Raw genomic sequence first — 20,669 nt, forward strand, 5'->3', positions numbered from 1 at the left:
CATTAAACTTTCATAAACAAGTCCAGTATACTTTCTACCCACTTTATGCAACACATCCGTATTCATAACTATTCTATGTTGTTCTTTTTTTTCAAATCCTTCCAAAGAAAAAAATACATATTAACCTTTTCTCTTTTTTAATCAAAAGGAAACCACAAGGTCAAAAAAAAATTATTAGCATATCTTGTATAACATGTTTAAAGATTATTGCTGCTTCATGGTATCACTTTGTTATATGATCATTTACATGTATACATTGTGGGTCTGTTATTGAATAAAAAAAAGATTGCGACCATAAGTTTCTGATACCACATATTTTCAAATAACAATACAAAGAAAAGTATCTAAACAGGCTAATACAATTAAAATTAATTTGATGCAATATACATTTCGTAAATATGATGTATGGTATTTCAGAAATAATATTGCATTTGTTATGAAATAGCATGAATCTTTAACGACGAAATAATTTAATGTTTTAGGGAAATTTTTATGCAAATATTAAAAAAGTATTCATTTTAAAAGTCATATATATATATGAGACTCGAAAATGGGCGAGGAGCTATGTCTGATATGCAGTCACGCACGGTTTCGCGGCATTATAAGCGACGGTGTAGCGCCAGACCAGACTGCGCGGATGCAAAGACTGGTCTTGACCTACATGAGCCGCATATAGCATAAGGCTCATTTTCGCATGACGCGGCTAAAATAAAAAGATATGAGTACTATGGCTACTTGCGTGATTGCATGTTTCCCTGCGATCTTTTCACATGGGAAATATGCACGTTTTTCGGTTTTTGATCGTCAGACCCTATTAACGGTTTCTATGGTTACAGAAATAATAATAAAAAAAACTGCATCCTGCCATAACATACAAAGGTTGATGAATATTTGTGTAGACAAAGGGCCGTTTTGAGAATATGCCCGTTATTTCGTCATAAATAAGTGTTGTTGCTTTGGAAATAGAAATGAAAACCGAGCTTTACGTATCGTCCGAGAATGATCTGTAAAGACCGATTAAAGTAGAATTTCGCCAAGAAGAGAGTTTCTTGAAACGAGAAATAGAATAAAAGTGAAAAGTGTCGTCCCTGATTACCATGTGCGAAATGCACAAACTAATCTGGACGACTATTTCCGCACATTCATTAAGATCGGGTTTCTCACAGAGAGAGACCCAATTGCTGTTTATGATATCAGTCTGTATGGCACGCATTTACACTATGGTCATATCTAGCGGCCTTGCACCTGCAGGATAACAGCCAGTCCCTTGTTGTCGGCTTGATAATTGACACGAGGCATTAAAACGCTGTAGCGACATGCACAGAGACGGAATCACAATGAACCCTATTCAATGCAAAACTATTTGCAATCAACACGTTGGTGCAATGTGTCCCTTGGTTTGAAACGTGGTATTTTAGACTGGATTTGTGCATAAGGTACATGATGTGGACGCTGTTCCTGCTGCCGCTACTGGCTGCTACTGTCTGTAGTCAATTGACGACTGAAAGAGGTATAAATTGGTATTCTTAACTTTACAAAAGTTTGTTTTCTCCGTTAGCTTGCAATCATAATATAAACGTGACTATTTCGCGTTGTATACTAATGCATGTGTTTTTTATATGTATTATATATGTTTAATTATGAGAATGTACCGGTTAATGTTGTTTAACAATGAATAATTATCATTAACATTTAGTTATTGAAATATTGTAGGAAATATTGTAAATAAATATTTATTTTTTACAGAAGTGTTGTGGATAAACTGCTCATCAACGACTAAAGAAAACCCAATTCAACTTAATATATTTTCTCAGGAATACAAGTATCTCATTATTCGTCAGAATAATATGTCTACACTTGTTTTGGATATGGAAAACTGTTGTAACGTAACAGAACAATCACTGCCGAAAAGTTGCAGGCCTTGTGAAAATGGAACAATTGAGTGCGAACTTCATTCACACGAAAACTTGACATTAAATTTGGAGAAATGCGCTATTAACTATGAGAAACGTATATGGTGTGAGCAACGATCGATCCAGCCAACTGTCAGTGTGTTTTCTATTTCAGCCCAAACTGTAATGACTAGTTTTCTTTCATCTTCCACGGATTTTGTTCTACCTTATGTTTCGTCGTCAATATCAAACAGATTCAGTACTGTTATTGATATAACATCGACACCGGCTTCAATGACACCCGCTTTAATATCGAAACCAGCTTCAATATCGACACTCGCTTCAACATCAGCACTCGTTTCAACATCGACGCTCGCTTCAATATGGACACTCGCTTCAACATCGGCAATCGCTACAATATGGACACTCGCTTCAACATCGGCAATCGCTTCAATATGGACATTCGCTTCAATATCGACACTCGCTTCTAGCAGTTCTGACGTACTTAGCAATGAACAAAGCATTGAACCGACTTCAACTCAAAACACACAAGTGTCAAGCACTCAAAACTCAACAAACGCATGCACGTGAACATTGTTTCTGTTCTTACAATTATGAGATTTGTATGCATTTTCCTAATATAAATATCGCACTTTTTAATGTTAATTGTTTTCATACATAATATAACTAAAGTATTAATGACATCGAACTGTCGATAATGGAACGTTCAGTTATATTATATAACTATATACTATATCATTGAACTATTTTTAAAATATCTTTGTATATGAAAACCGATCATTTTTTAACCGTATTGAAATTTAAAATAAAATTGTCACACACATCATTATGTAAACTTGGCACATTTTAATTAAAATAAGTGGCGAATAATTGCTTTAAATAACTGTTTCAGACGTCGAGACTTCTACTGCGCCTGCGCAAGAGTCACATTCGCTTAAAAGTAAATATATTTTATTTTCAATATCATATACTGAAATTGCATGCCGTGTGTCGATTAATATATATACCCGTTTTAACTGATACTGACTTATTTACGTATGTGACGTCAGCATTATTTCTACATCATCTCGTTTAAGATTTGAACAGGCTGAGATAATCATCCGGTATGACTAAGTTAAACGAAATCAAACGACTTATAAAAAAGAGAGATAACCAATATCCATGTAAATAAATATAAAAAAAACGCTAGAAAAATGCGCGTTTTAAAAGTCAAGATCGTGAACACATCGTTTGATATTAAGCGCATGAGGAAAATACTTTAGAACAACTATGAATTTGAGGCTTGGAATATTATAACGGAAATATTAATTTACTTCATGCGTTTTGCGAGTTCAATATCGGTGTGAAAACTTGGTTAAATGCGTGCGTTTAGTGTCATTCCACAGGCTAGTAAGCGAAGACACTTTCAGCTTTTATGATGATTTTCGTTTAAAGGAAATCTCTTTATAGCAAATATTCAATATAGGCGGAAAGTTTCGTCTCAGAATAGCCTGTGCGGACTGCTCAGTGTAATCTGGAACGACACTTAACGCACATGCATTTATCTGCACATGCAGATATATATGTTTATTAAACGGGATATTACTACAAATTTTAAGACCAATTCCACCATCACCACCACCAACAACATAACCTATAATATTCAGTCTGTTCCACAATGTTGCAGATCTGTACACGTTCCTGATTGTTGCGGGAGTTCTGTTCCTGCTCGTCATTCTTCTTGTCTGCTTCTTCTTTTGCAGGTATGTTGAATGTTCACCTCGTTCTGGGATATAGGGGCTTAATGCATGTGAGTAAATTGTCGTTCCAGATTAGCCTGTGCATTCCTTACAAGCTAATCAGGTATGACACCTTTCGCTTTTATGGTATTTTTGTTAAAGGTCGCTTCATCTAAGTGAAAATCCAGTGTTGGCAGAAAGGTTCGCCTTATAAAAGCCTCTGTTAACTGCACAGTCTTATCTTGAACGACACTTCGCACATGCATATAGCCCGATGCTCATATTGATAATATAATAATGATCGTAATGATGATTGCCATTACTTCAGATTTTTGTTTTATTTTGCAGAAATTCAACATAATGGTAAAACCAGTAAAACATCAAAACTGTTAGATATGAATCTTATTTTGCCTTTCATTCCCTTTTTCTAATCTCCATAAAACTCATTTATACCTCGGCTTGCATTGTTGCTTCTACAATAGTGTTGATTTATGAGTTCTTTAATAGCCATGTGATGATTGTGTAACAGGCTTACAGTTCCCTAGATATTGGCCCCAATTAAGTGTGCTCTTACATCAAAGACCCTTGTCTTGATGTCAAATAGACACCATTGATAAGATAGACAGCTTATACAGTTTGCAGTCATTCAGTAATTTGTGTGTGATTATCAAAGATTTGTGATTTTAACAGGTTTTATCGTTGTTTCAATTGGTATTATCATTGCAAGTCTGTGTGTCTGGAATTTTTTCTGGTAGTTTTACAATACTTTGTCCAAATGTTAATAATAGGGTATTAAATAACAATTAATCACATTTTTGAGAAGCACGAAACTGTTTGGTCAAATAGCTAAGTTGTTTTGAAGATTGTTTTGCAAAAATAATGTATTTATGCTACATATTTTGTTTGCATTTCAATTCCAAATAGTTTGACAGTTGTTTGGATATGGTAATTTTTTATATTGTTGTGTGTCTTTACTTCTATATTTTAACTATGAGAAAGATTAAGTGTCAGATATTTGGTACCTAAAATGAAGATAATTTTCTTTCTTACAACTGACTTTGATATGATAACAATTCAACATATTGTATTTAATTATGCAAAAACTTGTTCATGAAAACTCAATCTATTGAAAAATACAGTTTTATTTCGGTATGTAAAGCTGTTCTTGAAAAAACTAGCCGTGACTAGTCATCCCGTATAACATCCTAAGACGCTGAGATGCTTATCTCATGATCTTAAAGATTGACTACAATTTGTGAAAAAAAAACACTTCCGTTTTCGTTTGCTGATTATGCGTATTATTAAATTTCTGTCCTCATATCCCTTTTATCCAAAATAAACATTTGTCGCAATGGGAAACAAATGTCTTTAAAAAAAAACATAAACAAACACAAAAAATTACTTATAACACATATATGTATATGTCTGCCGAAACAACAAACCCTTTCTTTTGACAAAAACAACGTTAACAATCCTTGCTGAAAGTTACTTTTACTCAGGCGAGCGACCCAGGGCCACCATGGCTCTCTTGTTGTATAGATTACTTTTGAACCAGGTAATGTATTTTGAAAATATGTTTTCCGTATGTCTAACAGCGTAGCCTCTCGAGTCCTTCAAACATACATAACAGTGACAAAACTAAAACCCCAGTTTGAAGATTTAAAGTAGCATAATTATTGTTCAGATTCGTTTGGTAAAAATTTAGCCTAGTTCTGGCAAAAAAATGTGCCTGATGCAGTCCGAAAGTCTGACTTAGCGAAAACCATGTTCAGGCGGAACGTGTCGTCCCTGATTACCTTGATCGGACTGCACGGGCTAATCTGGGATTACACTTTACACACACGCATACAGTCCGGTTCTGTCAAGAACGATCCTCATATACTTAACAGCTGAGATATTAGCTCAACTTCTGAATAAATAAACATGTGTTCAAACAGATATAACTGTCACAAAAATAATACCGTTTTTTTTAAGATTCAGACTCGTAAACGGTTATTATATTGAAGCATGAATTGATGAAAATATAATATGACCATCACTACATTTCAGCGTCGTTCTGTAACAAGTATGCTCAATGCATGGGCGTTAAGTATAATCCCAGATTAGCCTGTGCGGACTTCACAAGCTAATTTGGACGACACTTTACGCCTATGCATAAAGCACAGCTTATTAATGATATATATTACAGAAAGACGCGCGAAAAGGCTTCGATAAGTCACGTGGACTATCCATTGGAATATTGGCACGACCGCGAGTACATAGAGGGCGTGGTCGAGAAAAGCTACTGCCCCACTTCTTCCTCCCTCGTCATCAACCCCGTATACGAGAACGGAAAGGGCAACCAGGCCGCCACGGCGCCAACGCAGCGGTACCGGAAGAAGGAAGACTCTCTAGATAGGCGATCAAACCAACAAAGGAAACCGTCTGACCACTTGAAAAGATCTAACGCCAATCGCCAGAGGTCCAATGGTTCGTCCGAGGGGCCGAGAAAAGCCAGGCGCGACCATGCCGAGAACTACGTAGCCACGGCTGCCGGCAGCAACTTCTACCAGTAAAGGACTTAGTATTGATCTTTAATAGCGTATGATCCTCGTTCTGAGAAAACTGTGCTTAATGCATAAATTTGCGTAACGTTTTGTCCCAGATAAGCCTTTGTGGGACGACACTTTCTGACATCACTGGATTTTCAAGAAGAAACCTGCATACAAGCGGAAAGGATCGTCCCTGATTAGCCTGTGCGGACTACACAGGTTAATATAGGACGAAACATTACGCAAATGCATTAAGCTACTATTTCCCAGAACGACGATCACATACAGCATTCGTTTTTAAATATTGGAACGTTATTATGAATAAAAGCACTTACTCTTAATGTAAACTACGTACCGCAAAAATATAAACATACTATATAACTGTAAATTACATGTTCTGTTTACTTGCGATGCAGATACGACCAGCCTGCACGTGCTGAGCCGAGAACCAACTTGGACGATGACTCGACATACAACGAAGTCGACCTTGGAAACCCGGGGCCGGCAAACATTACCGGAAACGGTGGGACAAGTTCTTTCCGGCCGGCCTCCCGAGAAGGACGCCGGAAGCGGCGGGCCCCTAGAGGCCCAGGGTCCCGTCACAGTGACTGGGAGAGCGAAGGGGAACGCGCTGATCACGAGGTGTACGCCATCAGCTACAAGAACCGCCTCCAGAAGAACCTTGATGACTGGTCAGCGGAGGAGTCGGACGTGTGAACGGATGTGTACCGGATGTGTACCGGATATGTGACTGAATGTGTGATCGAACATGTTTCCGGACTTGTGACCGGAGGCATCGACCGGATTTTGGAATGAATGTGTGACCGGACGTGTGATTGGACGTGTGACTGAGTGCCGTAAACTAGTATGTGTTGTGCTCTGAAAGAATGCGGTTACATGCATGTGCGTGAAGTATTGTCTCAGATTAGCCTGTGCAGTCCGCACAATCTTGAACGACACTCTCCCCATTAACGGTATTCTTTGTTTCAATGTCGTATATTTTAGCGACATTCCAGTTTCGACGGAAAGTGTTTTCCCTGCTTAACGTTTGCGGAGTGCACAGGCAAATCTGGGTTGACACTTTACGCACATGCATTTAGCCCAGTTTTCCGAGAACGTTACTTAACTGACCTATTAGCATATTCCGATTAGTTTGAGTATGAACAAGGGAAAAACATTACGTATAAGTGCTTTGAGAAAAAGTTCAGTTTGCATGTAACTTTTTTAAGTATGTATTTTTTAAATTAAATTTTCTTTTCATATGTTATGATTGTTCGGTTTTTTTATTTAATCTCTGAAGTCATTATAATAATAAATGCATATTCTATAAAGTGTTTTACGAGCTTTATAAAACGTTTTTAATCAGCTTAAAATATAATTTCTTATTGATGAAATATTCATTAAACTAAGTTCGTTTTTAAACACATCGATTAAATTCGTATGTCAAATATAATTAATTTGTAGTGTACAAGTATAGACATAAACGTTAATAATTTCTGCTCTAATGACAATTCTTGAAAATAACGCAAAGGTCAAGGGCTGACACAAAATGACTTATTAATAGTTCCCGATCCAGGTACATGTATAATCAATTTTAATCATATCTGGCCAACAGCAACAAGCCAGGTGCGTTTTGTGCTCAAACAACGAGTGATGATAATGTGATATGGACCAACAATGCCTATGATATATGGTGATATTGCAAGGTTCCACCTGTCTTGTGACAGATCCGATGATAAAGACAACAAGGACAATGTTTTTGTTTTGAAAGTGTTGAAATTGACCTTCAAAGAGATTCAAAGATGTTCATATTACCATTAATTAAATTGGAATATTGCATTTAAAATGACATCATGAATAAGGGCGCTTTTTGTTTATTATTAAATAATGGAGTATGCTTTGTCGCGAACTGTTTCCCTTTTGTTGCTTTCATTCACGGGTAAGTTGGATATTAAGAATAACTAATATAAAACTACATATTTATGTTAAATAAACGTTTAAGTGATTGATAACAAATACATGTTAATCGTATTTCATATATGTATTCGCAACATACACAATACATTGCGTCGTCATACACATGCCTATATGGATTTATCCATTCGAAACCAAATATATATGGTAACACGTATTTATATGTTTGTAAAAGTGACAGCGCAAGCCAATAGTCTTTGTCAGCCAACAAACATTTCATACAATGTGGGGGAACAAGTACCTCTGCTGGACATCTTAGCGGTGGAAGTGTCGGCCCTAGATCAGCCATGTTTGAAGGAAGTTCGCATTCCAGGGGCCATCGAAACTCGCCTCGTTGTGGAAAGAGCTGAGTTTGGATCTAACCCAATTTTCATTTATGGCGAAAGTGGACAAGAACGTGAAAGATTGTTTGACGAAATAAATATTTTTAAAACATCATGCGACGACATCAGGGAACAGCGGGGGTTCGCTATCAAAACTAATGAAACAGACGTATTCAATGGTGTAAAATTATGTCTACAAATAATACCAGAAACTAGTAACAAAAATCTTGGTATTCACTACAACGGCGGTAGGATTGTAGTATATGTAATAGTCACTTTAGCTGAATGCCGAAACAACGATGTCAATTGTGCGCCTGTACGTTGTAAAAGGGAGTGCCAAGAAACTGCAAACGGATCTACATGTGTCTGTTGTAAGTATCCAGGGTTTTGGAGTACGAATATTATTAAGCTCGCTTTGAATATATAAATAATATTATCTTAATTGATTGATTGAGTTGTAAGGTTGATTTATTCAATAAGCATTATTGTTTTGTATACAGCTTTACTCACGCCTCCTAAAACCACACAAGGTCCTACAACAAATGGCAATTCGCTGTCCTCAACATCCGAGGTAACCAAGGCGGCAACGGCCGCTGTAACCACGTCAATACTTACAGTAGCTGCAGGCCCCACGACCAGGTTAACAACGGAGTCATCAATTCCGTTACCCACTTCACCTAAAGTGGCTAGCACTACAGCGTCTGTCAATCGTCAAAACATATCAATGCCAGGGACGACAACTGATATTATATATGTAACTTCAAAAACAACTACTCAAAAAACGACAACAGCTGTTAAACATGTGACTCCAAAAACAACTCTTCAAGTCATAACTGCTGGTTCATATGTGACTCCAAGAGTATCAGAAGAAACAACAATCGCATCCAATCGCCCCTTTGGGAGTACTGTGCCAATAACGACCTCGTTGTCGACATCTGCCTATTCGACAATGGCGTCATCTACTATCACTGACGTCACAACACAAAATCTCACGGACGACGCGGCTGCAGTTAACCACAACTCTGAACAGGAAATATTTGGTAAGAACATATTGCATCGTATCTTTTTGTTAGTAAGAACACATTGCATTTTATGATAAAATAACGTAATAGCCATAACATTTTATATAATCGCTTCAGAATACACCGTCTTGGAACGGTAAATGCAGAGTACTGACGCGTTGGGGGGGGGGGGGTTTACCTGTTTTAAAGCTAACCGAAAGTCACTTTTACACCAGAATTAATCACAAACTTTTCGATTTTCTAACATTATCTCGATACAAGGTATTAATGTAGAACATAATGGAAACATGACTGCCAGACCGTGTGTGTGAATCGAATACTAAACACATATTTTACGTTTAAGATTGTCGTAAGTATTGATCATTCATTAAAACATAATACGATAGGTTTCAAATTGATTAGTATAAAACAAATATGGTCTATTTATAAAGGTGAAAACTGTCAAGTTAGCGATGTATTAAACAAAATTACCAAACAAACTAGGTGTAAGAAAGATCGCAAATATGTCTCATCATCTTAACAAAAAGTAGCCCTACTGCTTACAGTCTCTGACGAATAAAATATGACAACATTGAAGATATGAGTCTTTGGGAAAACGGGGCTTAATGCATGTGAGTAAAGTGTCGTTCAAGATTAGATATGCAGTCTGAGAGGTCTAATCAGTGACAACACTTTTCGCCTTTATGGAATTTTTCGTTTACATGAAGTCTCTTCTTAGCGAAAATCCGGTAAAAGCGGAAGGTTTGGTCCCATATTAGTCTGTGCAGTCCGCGCAATATACTCTGGGACGATTCTTTACGTCCATGCATTAGACCCGGTTTTCCCAGGATGCGGGTCATATGAACGGCGATACGTTCTAGTGCATCGACACGGCGACAGTCAAACTGACCATTTTTTAAAACCAAATATCTTCAAAAACAAAATCAGGAGAGAAATGCTTGTTCGTATCCACGACTTTCATCCAAGAACACATTTACCAACCATACATTCGTAAAAAACTGGTATGAAAAGCCTTGGGACGGTCACACTTTGCCCAGAATTAATCACAAACCAAATGCGCCTTCTTAAACAATCTCAGTCAAATCCGCCTAATATACATACACTGAAAACACTTATGCCGTTGTGGCCTTTTTAATAATTTATACAATACATATTTGAACGAGTCCCTAAATGTTAATAATTAAATTTTGCACTGAATACTTAAATGTCGAAAAGCGATTAATGTAACTACACAAAGGTTGACAACGGTTTTCTTAGACCGCGAGTTAGAAAGTGTGGATTTTTTGCCTTATTGGAATCCATAATTCGACATTCTTGGTTATTCTTATTATATTGACGTTATTGTATCAGCGGTATTTAAATGATCATCTTATTATCGGCTTTCTATTGAACGCCTTCGCTGATTGGTGTGATAGGGGGAAGCCTGGTTGATTGTCGTTATTGCTAAAGATACCTCATACTGGCCGCTTTTTGGCAAAAATTTGCTTAATAAATGTGCGTAGAGTGTCGTCCCAGATTAGGCTGTCCTGTCCGCACAGGCTTATCAGGAACGAAACTTTCCGCGTGTAGGGTATTTTTCGTTTTAAGTATGTCACTTCCTAGCAAAAATCCAGTTATGGCGGAAAATTACGAACAGTTATGGCGGAAAATTACGAACAGTTATGGCGGAAAATTACGAACAGTTATGGCGAAAAATTACGAACAGTTATGGCGGAATATTACGAACAGTTATGGCGGAAAATTACGAACAGTTATGGCGGAAAATTACGAACAGTTATGATGGAAAATTACGAACAGTTATGGCGGAAAATTAAGAACAGTTATGGCGGAAAATTACGAATTTGATAAGCCTGTGTGGAATTGCAAAGGTTAACCCATTAATGCCTAGTGGACTCTCCCATCCTTCTAAGTTGGATCAATTTATTTCCAAAATTAGGGATGTTTAGTACATTTATTTCTACATTTAGAACAATTCTTACAGAAATTCCTTTAAGCAAACAGCGTACACCCAGATGAGACGCCGCATCATGCGGCGTCTCATCTGGGTTAACGCTGTTTGCAATGTCCTTTTTTCAGGACGCTAGGCATGAATGGGTTAATCTGAGAAGAAACTTAACGCTTATGCATTCAGCCAGGTTTTCACAGAGCCGTGCTTGCGGCCTATTGTTGCAGGTCTTCTGGAGGGTCTGTACGTTGTCGGCGCCGGCATCGTCGTCTTACTAGCGCTCACGTTGGCCGTCTGTATTGTGTAAGTGTATTCGAAACCAGTTGTGTGAACACATTGGCCGTCTGTATTGTGTAAGTGTATACTTACCCAGTTGTGTGAACACGCTGGTCGTCGGTATTGTGTAAGTGTATACGTACCCAGTTGTGTGAACACGCTGGTCGTCTGTATTATGTAAGTGTATACTTACCCAGTTGTGTGAACACGCTGGTCGCCTGTATTGTGTAAGTGTATACGTACCCAGTTGTGTGAACACATTGGCCGTCTGTATTGTGTAAGTGTATACGTACTAAGGTGTGTGAACACATTGTCCGTCTGTATTGTGCCAGTGTATACGTACCCAGTTGTGTGAACACATTGGCCGTCTTTATTGCGTAAGTTTATACGTACCCAGTTGTGTGAACACATTGGCCGTCTGTATTGTGTAAGTGTATACGTACCTAGTTGTGAGAACACATTGTCCGTCTGTATTGTGTCAGTGTATACGTATCCAGTTGTGTGAACACATTGGCCGTCTGCATTGTGTAAGTGTATACGTACTCAGTTGTGTGAAAGCATTGGTCGTCTTTATTGTGTAAGTGTATACGTACCCAGTTGTGTGAACACATTGTCCGTCTGTATTGTGTCAGTGTATACGTTCCCAGTTGTGTGAACACATTGGCCGTCTGTATTGTGTAAGTGTATACGTATCCAGGTGTACACAATCAGTATAGAATGTAATGCAATTTTAATTTGAGTTGTTTATATGTTGTGTATGTGATGTTCTGAATCTTCCATAGATAGTTTTTAAATAAGAATTAAGAGAATGCCTTTGTATTTCATGAGAATTGTTTTAAGATGTTATACACTTTAAACTTATGTTTTAATGTTTCGGGGAAACGTTATGGACATGTAATTAAAACAGTTGTTTTCCTTACAAAAAATTAATTTGACCTTAAAAAGATTCTCTTTTAAGGCAATGCACTAGGGTATTTTCTAAGACGTTACTCTGCTTTAGCTTAGATAATTATATATCCCACATGTTTTTTTTTCCCCAAAATATTCTGACAATAAAAAATATTGCATAGTAATTGATACAGATTTTTGTAGTCAGATTTTTCTAATTTATTAGATAAAATGTGTCTAAGAAAGATTCAAAATACAACCTCTTGGTAAATATATTCTACAGATTGTGTCATATAGATATTATTTTACAACAGTTAATAGAACCAAATATACACGAGATATTCAGGTGCCACGCATACGCTTAAAGTGACATTTCCACATGTTTTGGCATGTTTTGATGCGTGTCTCTAAATGCTTTAAATTGATCATTGTAACCATCGTAACTAAATAATTAAATTATAAAACAAAAATAAAATTAAAGAAAGAAAAGAAGTAATCCACACCTGGGATCAAACCACTGACCCTAAGTGCAAAAGACAAGCGCTTAAACTACTCGGCGATCCGTTCTGACATATTACTATATGTATTTTACACTGTATGTAAGCAAGCATCGTAATAACATAAAATATACCAGTTAACAACAGAACTTTCCAAATTACACAATCGTTCGCGTTTTTAACTCTCTATCATTTACAGTTTGTAAATCGGTAATATGCATATAATGAAATTTCAGAGCTTGGTAAATGTTCCATATTACTGTGTCATTGCAAGACACACACACACACACACACACACACACACACCACCACACCACCACACACACAAACACACACACACACCACACACACACACCACACACACACCACACAAGCACACACACCACCCACACACACACACACACACACATCACACCACACACACCCACACACACACACACACACACACACACACACACAAACACACACCACACACACACACACACACACACACACACACACACACACACACACACACACACACACACACCACACACACACACACACACACACCACACACACACACACACACACACACACACACACACACACACACCACACACACACACACACACACACACCACACACACACACACACACACACACACACACACACACACACACACACACCACACACACACACACACACACACACACACACACCATTACAGCAACGAAATTTTGCAAATCTGAAACATTTTTGTTCAATTGTGCTAATTTATTAAAACGTGAAAAGGTCCCTTTAATATTCCATGTACGTGATCAACGATTCCGTGTGTATTCAATACCCATATATTAATATACTCAACCATTTGGCGCCATAGTTCAAACATATACAGGTTCAGATTTCTTTTGTCGCATCCATTACTGTCAGAATTCGAACCTCACAACAAAACACGCACGCGAATTGTGTCAGTTAAATTGATTAAAGACCAAATACATTTACCCAGAGTTCCTTCTTTAAAGTGTTTTTTAAGACATTTGAGGTATTTGTATATATACCAGAAGACTTATAAGAAAAGCCAGCTGTCGAAGGAAACGTGTATTTCATATTTAGAAGGATATTATGGTATGTCACGTACACCTTCGAATATGTTCAAATGCAAAGAAATATTGATTGATAAAATTTCTATCCTAAAACTCTTAACTGTTTGATTTATTTTCTATATTGACTTTAATACAGTATTCGTCGTTAAACTATCCAATCAACACTTTAAAAATCCCGATTCTCGGCGCAGCATAGTAAATTATGAGCCTCGTTTTGAAAAAACTGGGCTTAATGCGTGTGAGCAAAGTGTCAACCCCGATTAGACAGGGACGACACTTTCCGCGTTATGGTATACCTTATTTCGTTTAATGGAAGTCTCGTCTCAGCGAAAATTCAGTCTATGCGGAAATTGTCTTCTCTGATAAGCCTGTGAGAACTGCACAGGCTAATCTGGAATGACCCCACGCTCATGCATGAAGCCCGGGTTTCCTAGAGCGAGGTTCATAATCCCTCTTAATCGGCATGTGTAAATTTAAGCACTCTAAAATACAACATATAACGTAAGTGACTTAAATTGTTTGTCGCTTTCTAGACGCCGCCGCCAACATCGCTGCTTCCATCTTCCTCTTTCCGGGACCATATCAGGCTCGAGCGACGGTGGTGCGCTCGCCTGGAGGGAAAACTGGCTCGTGCGGTACCATGACAACAAAAGTGACAGAGTGGCTGATTATGATAACGACTTCCGGTTGATCCACGGTAAATTCCACCACAGCTCGAACCCGGAGTTACACCACATACACATTGACCCGTATACAGGTGGTGACGAAGAGGACGAGGAGAACGCCTACGATAACCCGTGGCCCTTGATCAGACTGGATTCCGATTTCATGGAGAAAACTAAACGTCTTGAACGCGAGATGAGCTCTACATGCCTCAGTGATGACTCGCCGCGATTTGTGAACGAAAACGAAACTGTGAATAATCAGGAACCCAAACAGGAAAATAACACAGAAAACAACATCCACACTGATGCAGATAACAGTAAAATTGGGGAAGGAGAAGTTGAAAGGACTCCCGATAAGAAGTACAGCGTGATCAGGGTTCAACGCTCCAGCTCTAAGACCAATCGATACTCTACGATGCCGCAACACAAAACTTCAACACAATCAAACGGGGAAACTTCCGGGCACGAGACCATGGCCGTGGATCGAAAGACGCGACAAAAGCACACTCGAACATCGTCCAGCTTTTCAAGCCAGTGTAGCGCAGACGTCGAAGATTTCGTAAAGACAGCAGTGACAAACATTGAAGCGGCCATTGACACGGAAAATATAACGGGTACAATTGACATCGAGTCAAGCAACTCAGTTGAAGGTACAAATAATCCGAAAGGTTGGAAAGTCAGTGCAATATATGCGATCGTCCGCAGCAACATCAACGATGGGAAGTCAAGCCAGAACACACGATCGGCAACGCGGCGTTCAGCGAGCACGAGATCTTATGGTTCACCTGTCAGGGGACTGTCATACCACGCTATCACGGACCAGAACACGACTAAAATGCCTGGAAAACCCCACCATAATGCAACCAAAGACCAAATCGACCAGTGCATCCTTGATACGAATCCTATTTCTAGTATAACGTCGAAGATTGCCAAACCGAAAGATAACGAGATGTCAGGAAGTCAAACTGAAAAGCTCACAGGGAGTCAAACTCAACAGCTAACAAGCACACCGGAAGTGGATCAGGTCGAGTCACGTGACAATCATGTTACCTCCGCTGTGGTTTCAAACAGTCCTATAACAGAACCTTACCGAGTGAGACGCGACCAAGCGTCCGGTACAGTGCAGTTCAGAAAATAAGTTCGTTTAAAGACATATGGCAAAAATCGAACAAAACACAAAACAGCGAATATTGCTACATTTATATCGGAATAAGCTGAATATTTGCACACAACTAAAACGCAATGCGTGTCTCGCACATTCTGTTATTTTGTGGAAAAGCGACAGATTTTTGTTACATGAGCGTGTATTTCTTATTATTAAGGATGCATTAAATAAACGAAGTGCTATTTTATTTTGTCATAAAATGTTTTAGGAGAATATTGTTAGTTGAAATAATAAACCTACTATAATTAAAAGAAGAAAAAGGCGTTGTAAAATTTAATATGTACAAATAATATATAATTGTAATGAAGTTTTAACTGCTGAGTTAGCTATAGTGTATGTATTAACATTGTTAGACATTAGTATTCAACTTGCAAATCCATATTTCACATGTTAATAAATTAATTCACGAACAAAACATTTTTCACATATTAATAAATTAATTCACAAACACAGTATATTTTCAATAGAAGCGCGGCGTATTTGTGTGACATTTTAATAAAATGTTAATTAGATAAGAAAATAAATCTCCAAGATTTATCTTCATCAAATACTGAAGTAAAACAAGAAATGTTTGAGTTGATGTTTCATGAAAAGTTTTAACAGAAGAGTGGATTTACATCAAACGCACATAGTCTACACAGTCTACACAGTCTACACAGTCTACACAGTCTACACAGTCCACACAGTCTAAGGATGCCGCGTTCTGAGAAAACGGGGTTTAATACATGTGCGTAAAGTGTCGTCTTAGATTAGCCTGTGCAGTCCGCAGAGCCTAATCGGGAAATACGCTTTTCGTTTTTTATGGAATTTTTCGTTTAAGTGAAGTCTCTTCCACCCGAAAATCCTGTTGAGGTGGAAAAAGTCGTCCCTGATAAGCACAGGCTAATCTGGGAAGACACTTTATGCACGTGCAATTAAACTCTCAGTCTCAGAATGCCGCATAATTATTTTATACACAGTCAAGACGTTTTGTTAAGGCAACCGACACATCGAATGAAGGTTTCAGCGCACTCGTCTAAGCACTGGGAATCGGGTCCGCTGCTGCCCGGTCCGCTGTTCAAGATACATCCGATCTCGCAAAGATGTACGTCGAAGGAGGAACAACCGCGACAGCCTATTGAGTTCTGACGTTTAATCTGCAGATTTTCATCTGAAAAACTGATTTCGGGCGTCTTCGGACGACTTCGGCTTTCTACGTTGGAAGAAAGGTCAAGAAAGCGGTCGGCAGTAGACAATTTAGGTGGGAACATGCTTATGTCGTCTGCATCCGAATCACGTGGGAAGTACACCCCTGCTGTGGCCAACGGCAGCACAAGAAGGGCAAGGCACGTGACCACGAGCCCAATTCTTTTTATAACAGCAATCATCTGAAAGGAACGGTATTTACCATTTCGTTAACGTTTGTTATATTTTAACCCATTCATGCCTAGCGTCCTGAAAAACATGACATTGCAAACAGCGTAAACCCAGATGAGACGCCGCATGATGCGGCGTCTCATCTGGGTCCACGCTGTTTGCTTAAATGACTTTCTGTAAGAATTGTTCTAAATATAGAAATAAATATACTAGACATCCCTAATTTTGGAAATACGTGGATCCAACTTAGAAGGATGGGAGAGTCCACTGGTCATAACTGGGTTAAACTTGGGATAACATCGGCCTTGCTCTGGCAAAACATGCTTTCATGCGTGTGCATTAAGTGTCGTCTCTGATTGACATGCGCAGTCCACACAGGCTAATCTGGAACTACACTTTCCGCTAACACGGAATTTTTCGTTTAACCCTTTGCATTCTGGGAAATGTGTTGTCTGTTAAAATGTCGTCTGCTGAATTTCTAAAATTATCATTATCTTCGAATTATTTCAAAGAATACTATCAGAATAGCAAACAGTTTGGATCCAGATGAGACGCCACAGAACGTGGCGTCTCATCTGGATCCAAACTGTTTGCAAAGGCCTTTAAAATTCGGTTCCAGCACTGAAAGAGTTTAAGGCAGTCTCTTCTAAACAAAAATCCAGTTTAGATGGGATGTGCCGTCCCTGATAAGCCCGTCGGACTGAACGTGTGTAATCTGGACGACACTTTACAGTTTAAACACATTAATTAATCCCAGTTGCTCAGAACGAAGCTTAATATACAAATAAGTTACAGTTCAAATACACAATTTTGTTAAGATAAGTAAAACTGGCAATAATATGTTTTACGCTTACTTTTGCTGCCGTATAAAGTTAAAAAACACATATTTTCATTAATATTTTTAAATTAAACCACCATTTACTGACATTTATAATGTCAATATAATCATTAAGAAGAAAATTATACAAATAACACTAATTCATGCACATTTAAACTTTCGATATAAAACACAATACAGGTATTTTACAGATTTTTGACACGTAACTCTCTGTTTTATTAGCATTCAAACAGAAACAGACACAAATAACACTTTCTATCGGAATGAAAAATTATTTATATTAATCTTACCTATACATTTCTTTCCAAATCTTATCAACTTAATAATACCGTACCGTTTAATACCAACATTCACAAAAGAAAAGAAGACATATAAATCTTACCTTGAAACTGGTTTCGTGAGCGTCCTATCCTCAGTTATGACAACAATGGTTACTCGCTTTACTCCCTTTAGATTCCGAATATTTAAAGCTAGTTCCAAGCGGTATTTAATCGGCTTGTCAACAATTTACGATAAAATTAGCCAGGGGCAATTATGGATTATCTGACGTGATGATACCGTGTGGCATGACATTTAGGTCCCATTTGCATCGCATGATTATTGTCTGTGAACTTTATACTGCGATAATATCAGTTTGTTATGTGGATAATAGTAGCGAGTGTACATTTCATTTGCAATTATTAACCAGATAGATGCATCTAATGCCCCTAATATTTGCTCCAACCGAGAACTGTTTGTAGAGTTGTCTTGAAATCACGTGGGTGTAATGCGTTCATTTAATAACATAAACATGGAGAGATACTTAAACATGGAGAGATACATAATTTAGAAGTGCAGGCATGCTGTGTTTTTATTCGGCGTAAGCTGTATTAAGCCAGCTTTTCACCCTGACTTGACCTTTGTAAGTGTCCAATAATACTCAAATAAAATTTCCCGCGGCTAGGTACGAATGAATACACTTCATTTATTCCATTGGCTGATTTGAGTATAACACCATAACATTGGAAACATATCCGCGTCTTTGTAACACTGTTTTACTGCATGAAACAATTTTATCTCTAATGAAAAGGCTCAATAGATAGAACAGTTTTACAATCAATTTTCGACATAAATACAGTTTGTGCGTTCACCTTTTATTTTCAGAGAATTACCAGCGCAAAAGCGTTTATACTAGTAGCTATGTTGTCATATTTAGTACTTACTTGCATTGCATTTCAACCCGCGAGGTTTCGGGTCAACTCGCGGCCATTTGTGAAAGTCAGAGTTTATATACAGTTCATCACCGGAGTTCGCAGAAGGGGTTGCGATCATTGTGTTACACCGGTCTTACTGACAATAACGTACTGACTGTAATACATTGCATTCCAATCCGCAAGGTATCAAGGTCAGTTTGCGGTCAGTTGCAGAAATCTTTATATAAACGCCGTCTCGTAAACTTTGTGCACTCGAAGTCTGTTTTGATCAGAAAGATACTAAATAAAGATATTCGGCGATATTATTGTGGTATGTCAATCATCGATTTTTAATATGGTTTCAACATTTGCATGATAAAGACCAATTTTGATAAAAATAATTAGAAATATTTATCCATTTAGACCAGTTTATTAAGCATGAGCACAATAATTCACTATACTATAATTATGCAATTAAATAAGATTCGAGTATTGCCGGCTGACCTATATGCAATCGTTTATTTTCATGTTTCTTGTGTTTTTCTATTCTGTAAATATAGATATCTGAGTAATAATATCACATAAAGCAAAATAAGCCACGAAATCTGGCGCAACACCCCGTAATTGATTTGCTTATGATGTAGCTAAGAACTGCGCAGAAAAAAGGCATCCGCTACTTTTTATCTCATAGAGATTACTTTTGATCGTTCATAAACATCGACCACAATCAACGCCGTATATCTTTTTAAAAGATATTTCTTGTTTCCATTAAAGATAAAGAACAAAACGTTTGTAATCAGCTTTTAGGAATATTTACCAAATATTATACGATACCAAATCTAAACGTATTTCAAATCAGTTCTGTATATACCCCGCTCCCCCCTAAAGCGTATTGCGAATTCACAATTGAGGACCTAAATTAAGTGGAAGATATCGAACCGTGTTTGTTTGTTCTCACCGTTATCGGTTCTTTTAAACAAATGACTGGTACACGTTTCAAATACGACATGCTATAAGCATGACATGCTATAAGGATGACACGCTATTAGCACGACACGCTATATGCACGACACCTTTAATATTACACGCCAAGTTTTTCTAATCGAACAGTGCACATATACTTTTAGATAATTAGTTTTTGTTAATATAGTATATGTGTAGGAATATTGAAATTACATACAATAAAGTTTATGTACCAGATTTAATAGTCAACTTCAACTTCAATGGAATACTCTTCAACGCCACGGTGGACATCTACATCTATTAACATCTCATGAACAGAATGTTACACATTACGGAG

The 20,669-nt window shown here is 37.8% G+C and overlaps 2 protein-coding genes and 1 long non-coding RNA gene across 3 annotated transcripts; 2 read left to right on the forward strand and 1 right to left on the reverse strand.

Moving 5' to 3' along the window:
- Positions 1-1,297: 1,297 nt before the first annotated feature.
- On the forward strand, positions 1,298-7,493 carry LOC127851183 (uncharacterized). The gene is made up of 6 exons (XM_052384810.1): positions 1,298-1,510; positions 1,747-2,475; positions 2,806-2,853; positions 3,580-3,655; positions 5,820-6,182; positions 6,579-7,493. Exons 1-6 carry the CDS (start codon positions 1,441-1,443, stop codon positions 6,877-6,879), a joined length of 1,587 nt encoding a protein of 528 aa, XP_052240770.1. The 5' UTR covers positions 1,298-1,440; the 3' UTR covers positions 6,880-7,493.
- Positions 7,494-7,751: 258 nt separating this feature from the next.
- Positions 7,752-16,190, forward strand: LOC127851181 (uncharacterized). Its single transcript, XM_052384807.1, has 5 exons — positions 7,752-8,101; positions 8,312-8,830; positions 8,960-9,499; positions 11,654-11,729; positions 14,707-16,190. Exons 1-5 carry the CDS (start codon positions 8,050-8,052, stop codon positions 15,974-15,976), a joined length of 2,457 nt encoding a protein of 818 aa, XP_052240767.1. The 5' UTR covers positions 7,752-8,049; the 3' UTR covers positions 15,977-16,190.
- A 73-nt stretch (positions 16,191-16,263) lies between these two features.
- Positions 16,264-18,721, reverse strand: LOC127851192 (uncharacterized). The gene is made up of 2 exons (XR_008035687.1): positions 18,580-18,721; positions 16,264-17,370 (listed from the first exon to the last, which is right to left on the reverse strand). It is a non-coding gene; the product is annotated as an uncharacterized LOC127851192 (long non-coding RNA).
- Positions 18,722-20,669: the final 1,948 nt, after the last annotated feature.

The sequence above is a fragment of the Dreissena polymorpha genome, chromosome 11 (genome assembly GCF_020536995.1).
Source record: "Dreissena polymorpha isolate Duluth1 chromosome 11, UMN_Dpol_1.0, whole genome shotgun sequence".
Classification (NCBI taxonomy): domain Eukaryota; kingdom Metazoa; phylum Mollusca; class Bivalvia; order Myida; family Dreissenidae; genus Dreissena; species Dreissena polymorpha.

Bases quoted from the DNA above. Each gene is read 5' to 3' on its own strand.
- LOC127851183 (XM_052384810.1), top strand. From the start codon at position 1,441: ATGATGTGGACGCTGTTCCTGCTGCCGCTACTGGCTGCTACTGTCTGT. The intron at 2,854-3,579 runs GTAAATATATTT...ACAATGTTGCAG, and splicing joins AGAGTCACATTCGCTTAAAA to ATCTGTACACGTTCCTGATT. The intron at 3,656-5,819 runs GTATGTTGAATG...TATATATTACAG, and splicing joins GTCTGCTTCTTCTTTTGCAG to AAAGACGCGCGAAAAGGCTT.
- LOC127851181 (XM_052384807.1), top strand. From the start codon at position 8,050: ATGGAGTATGCTTTGTCGCGAACTGTTTCCCTTTTGTTGCTTTCATTC. The intron at 9,500-11,653 runs GTAAGAACATAT...CTATTGTTGCAG, and splicing joins CTCTGAACAGGAAATATTTG to GTCTTCTGGAGGGTCTGTAC. The intron at 11,730-14,706 runs GTAAGTGTATTC...GTCGCTTTCTAG, and splicing joins ACGTTGGCCGTCTGTATTGT to ACGCCGCCGCCAACATCGCT.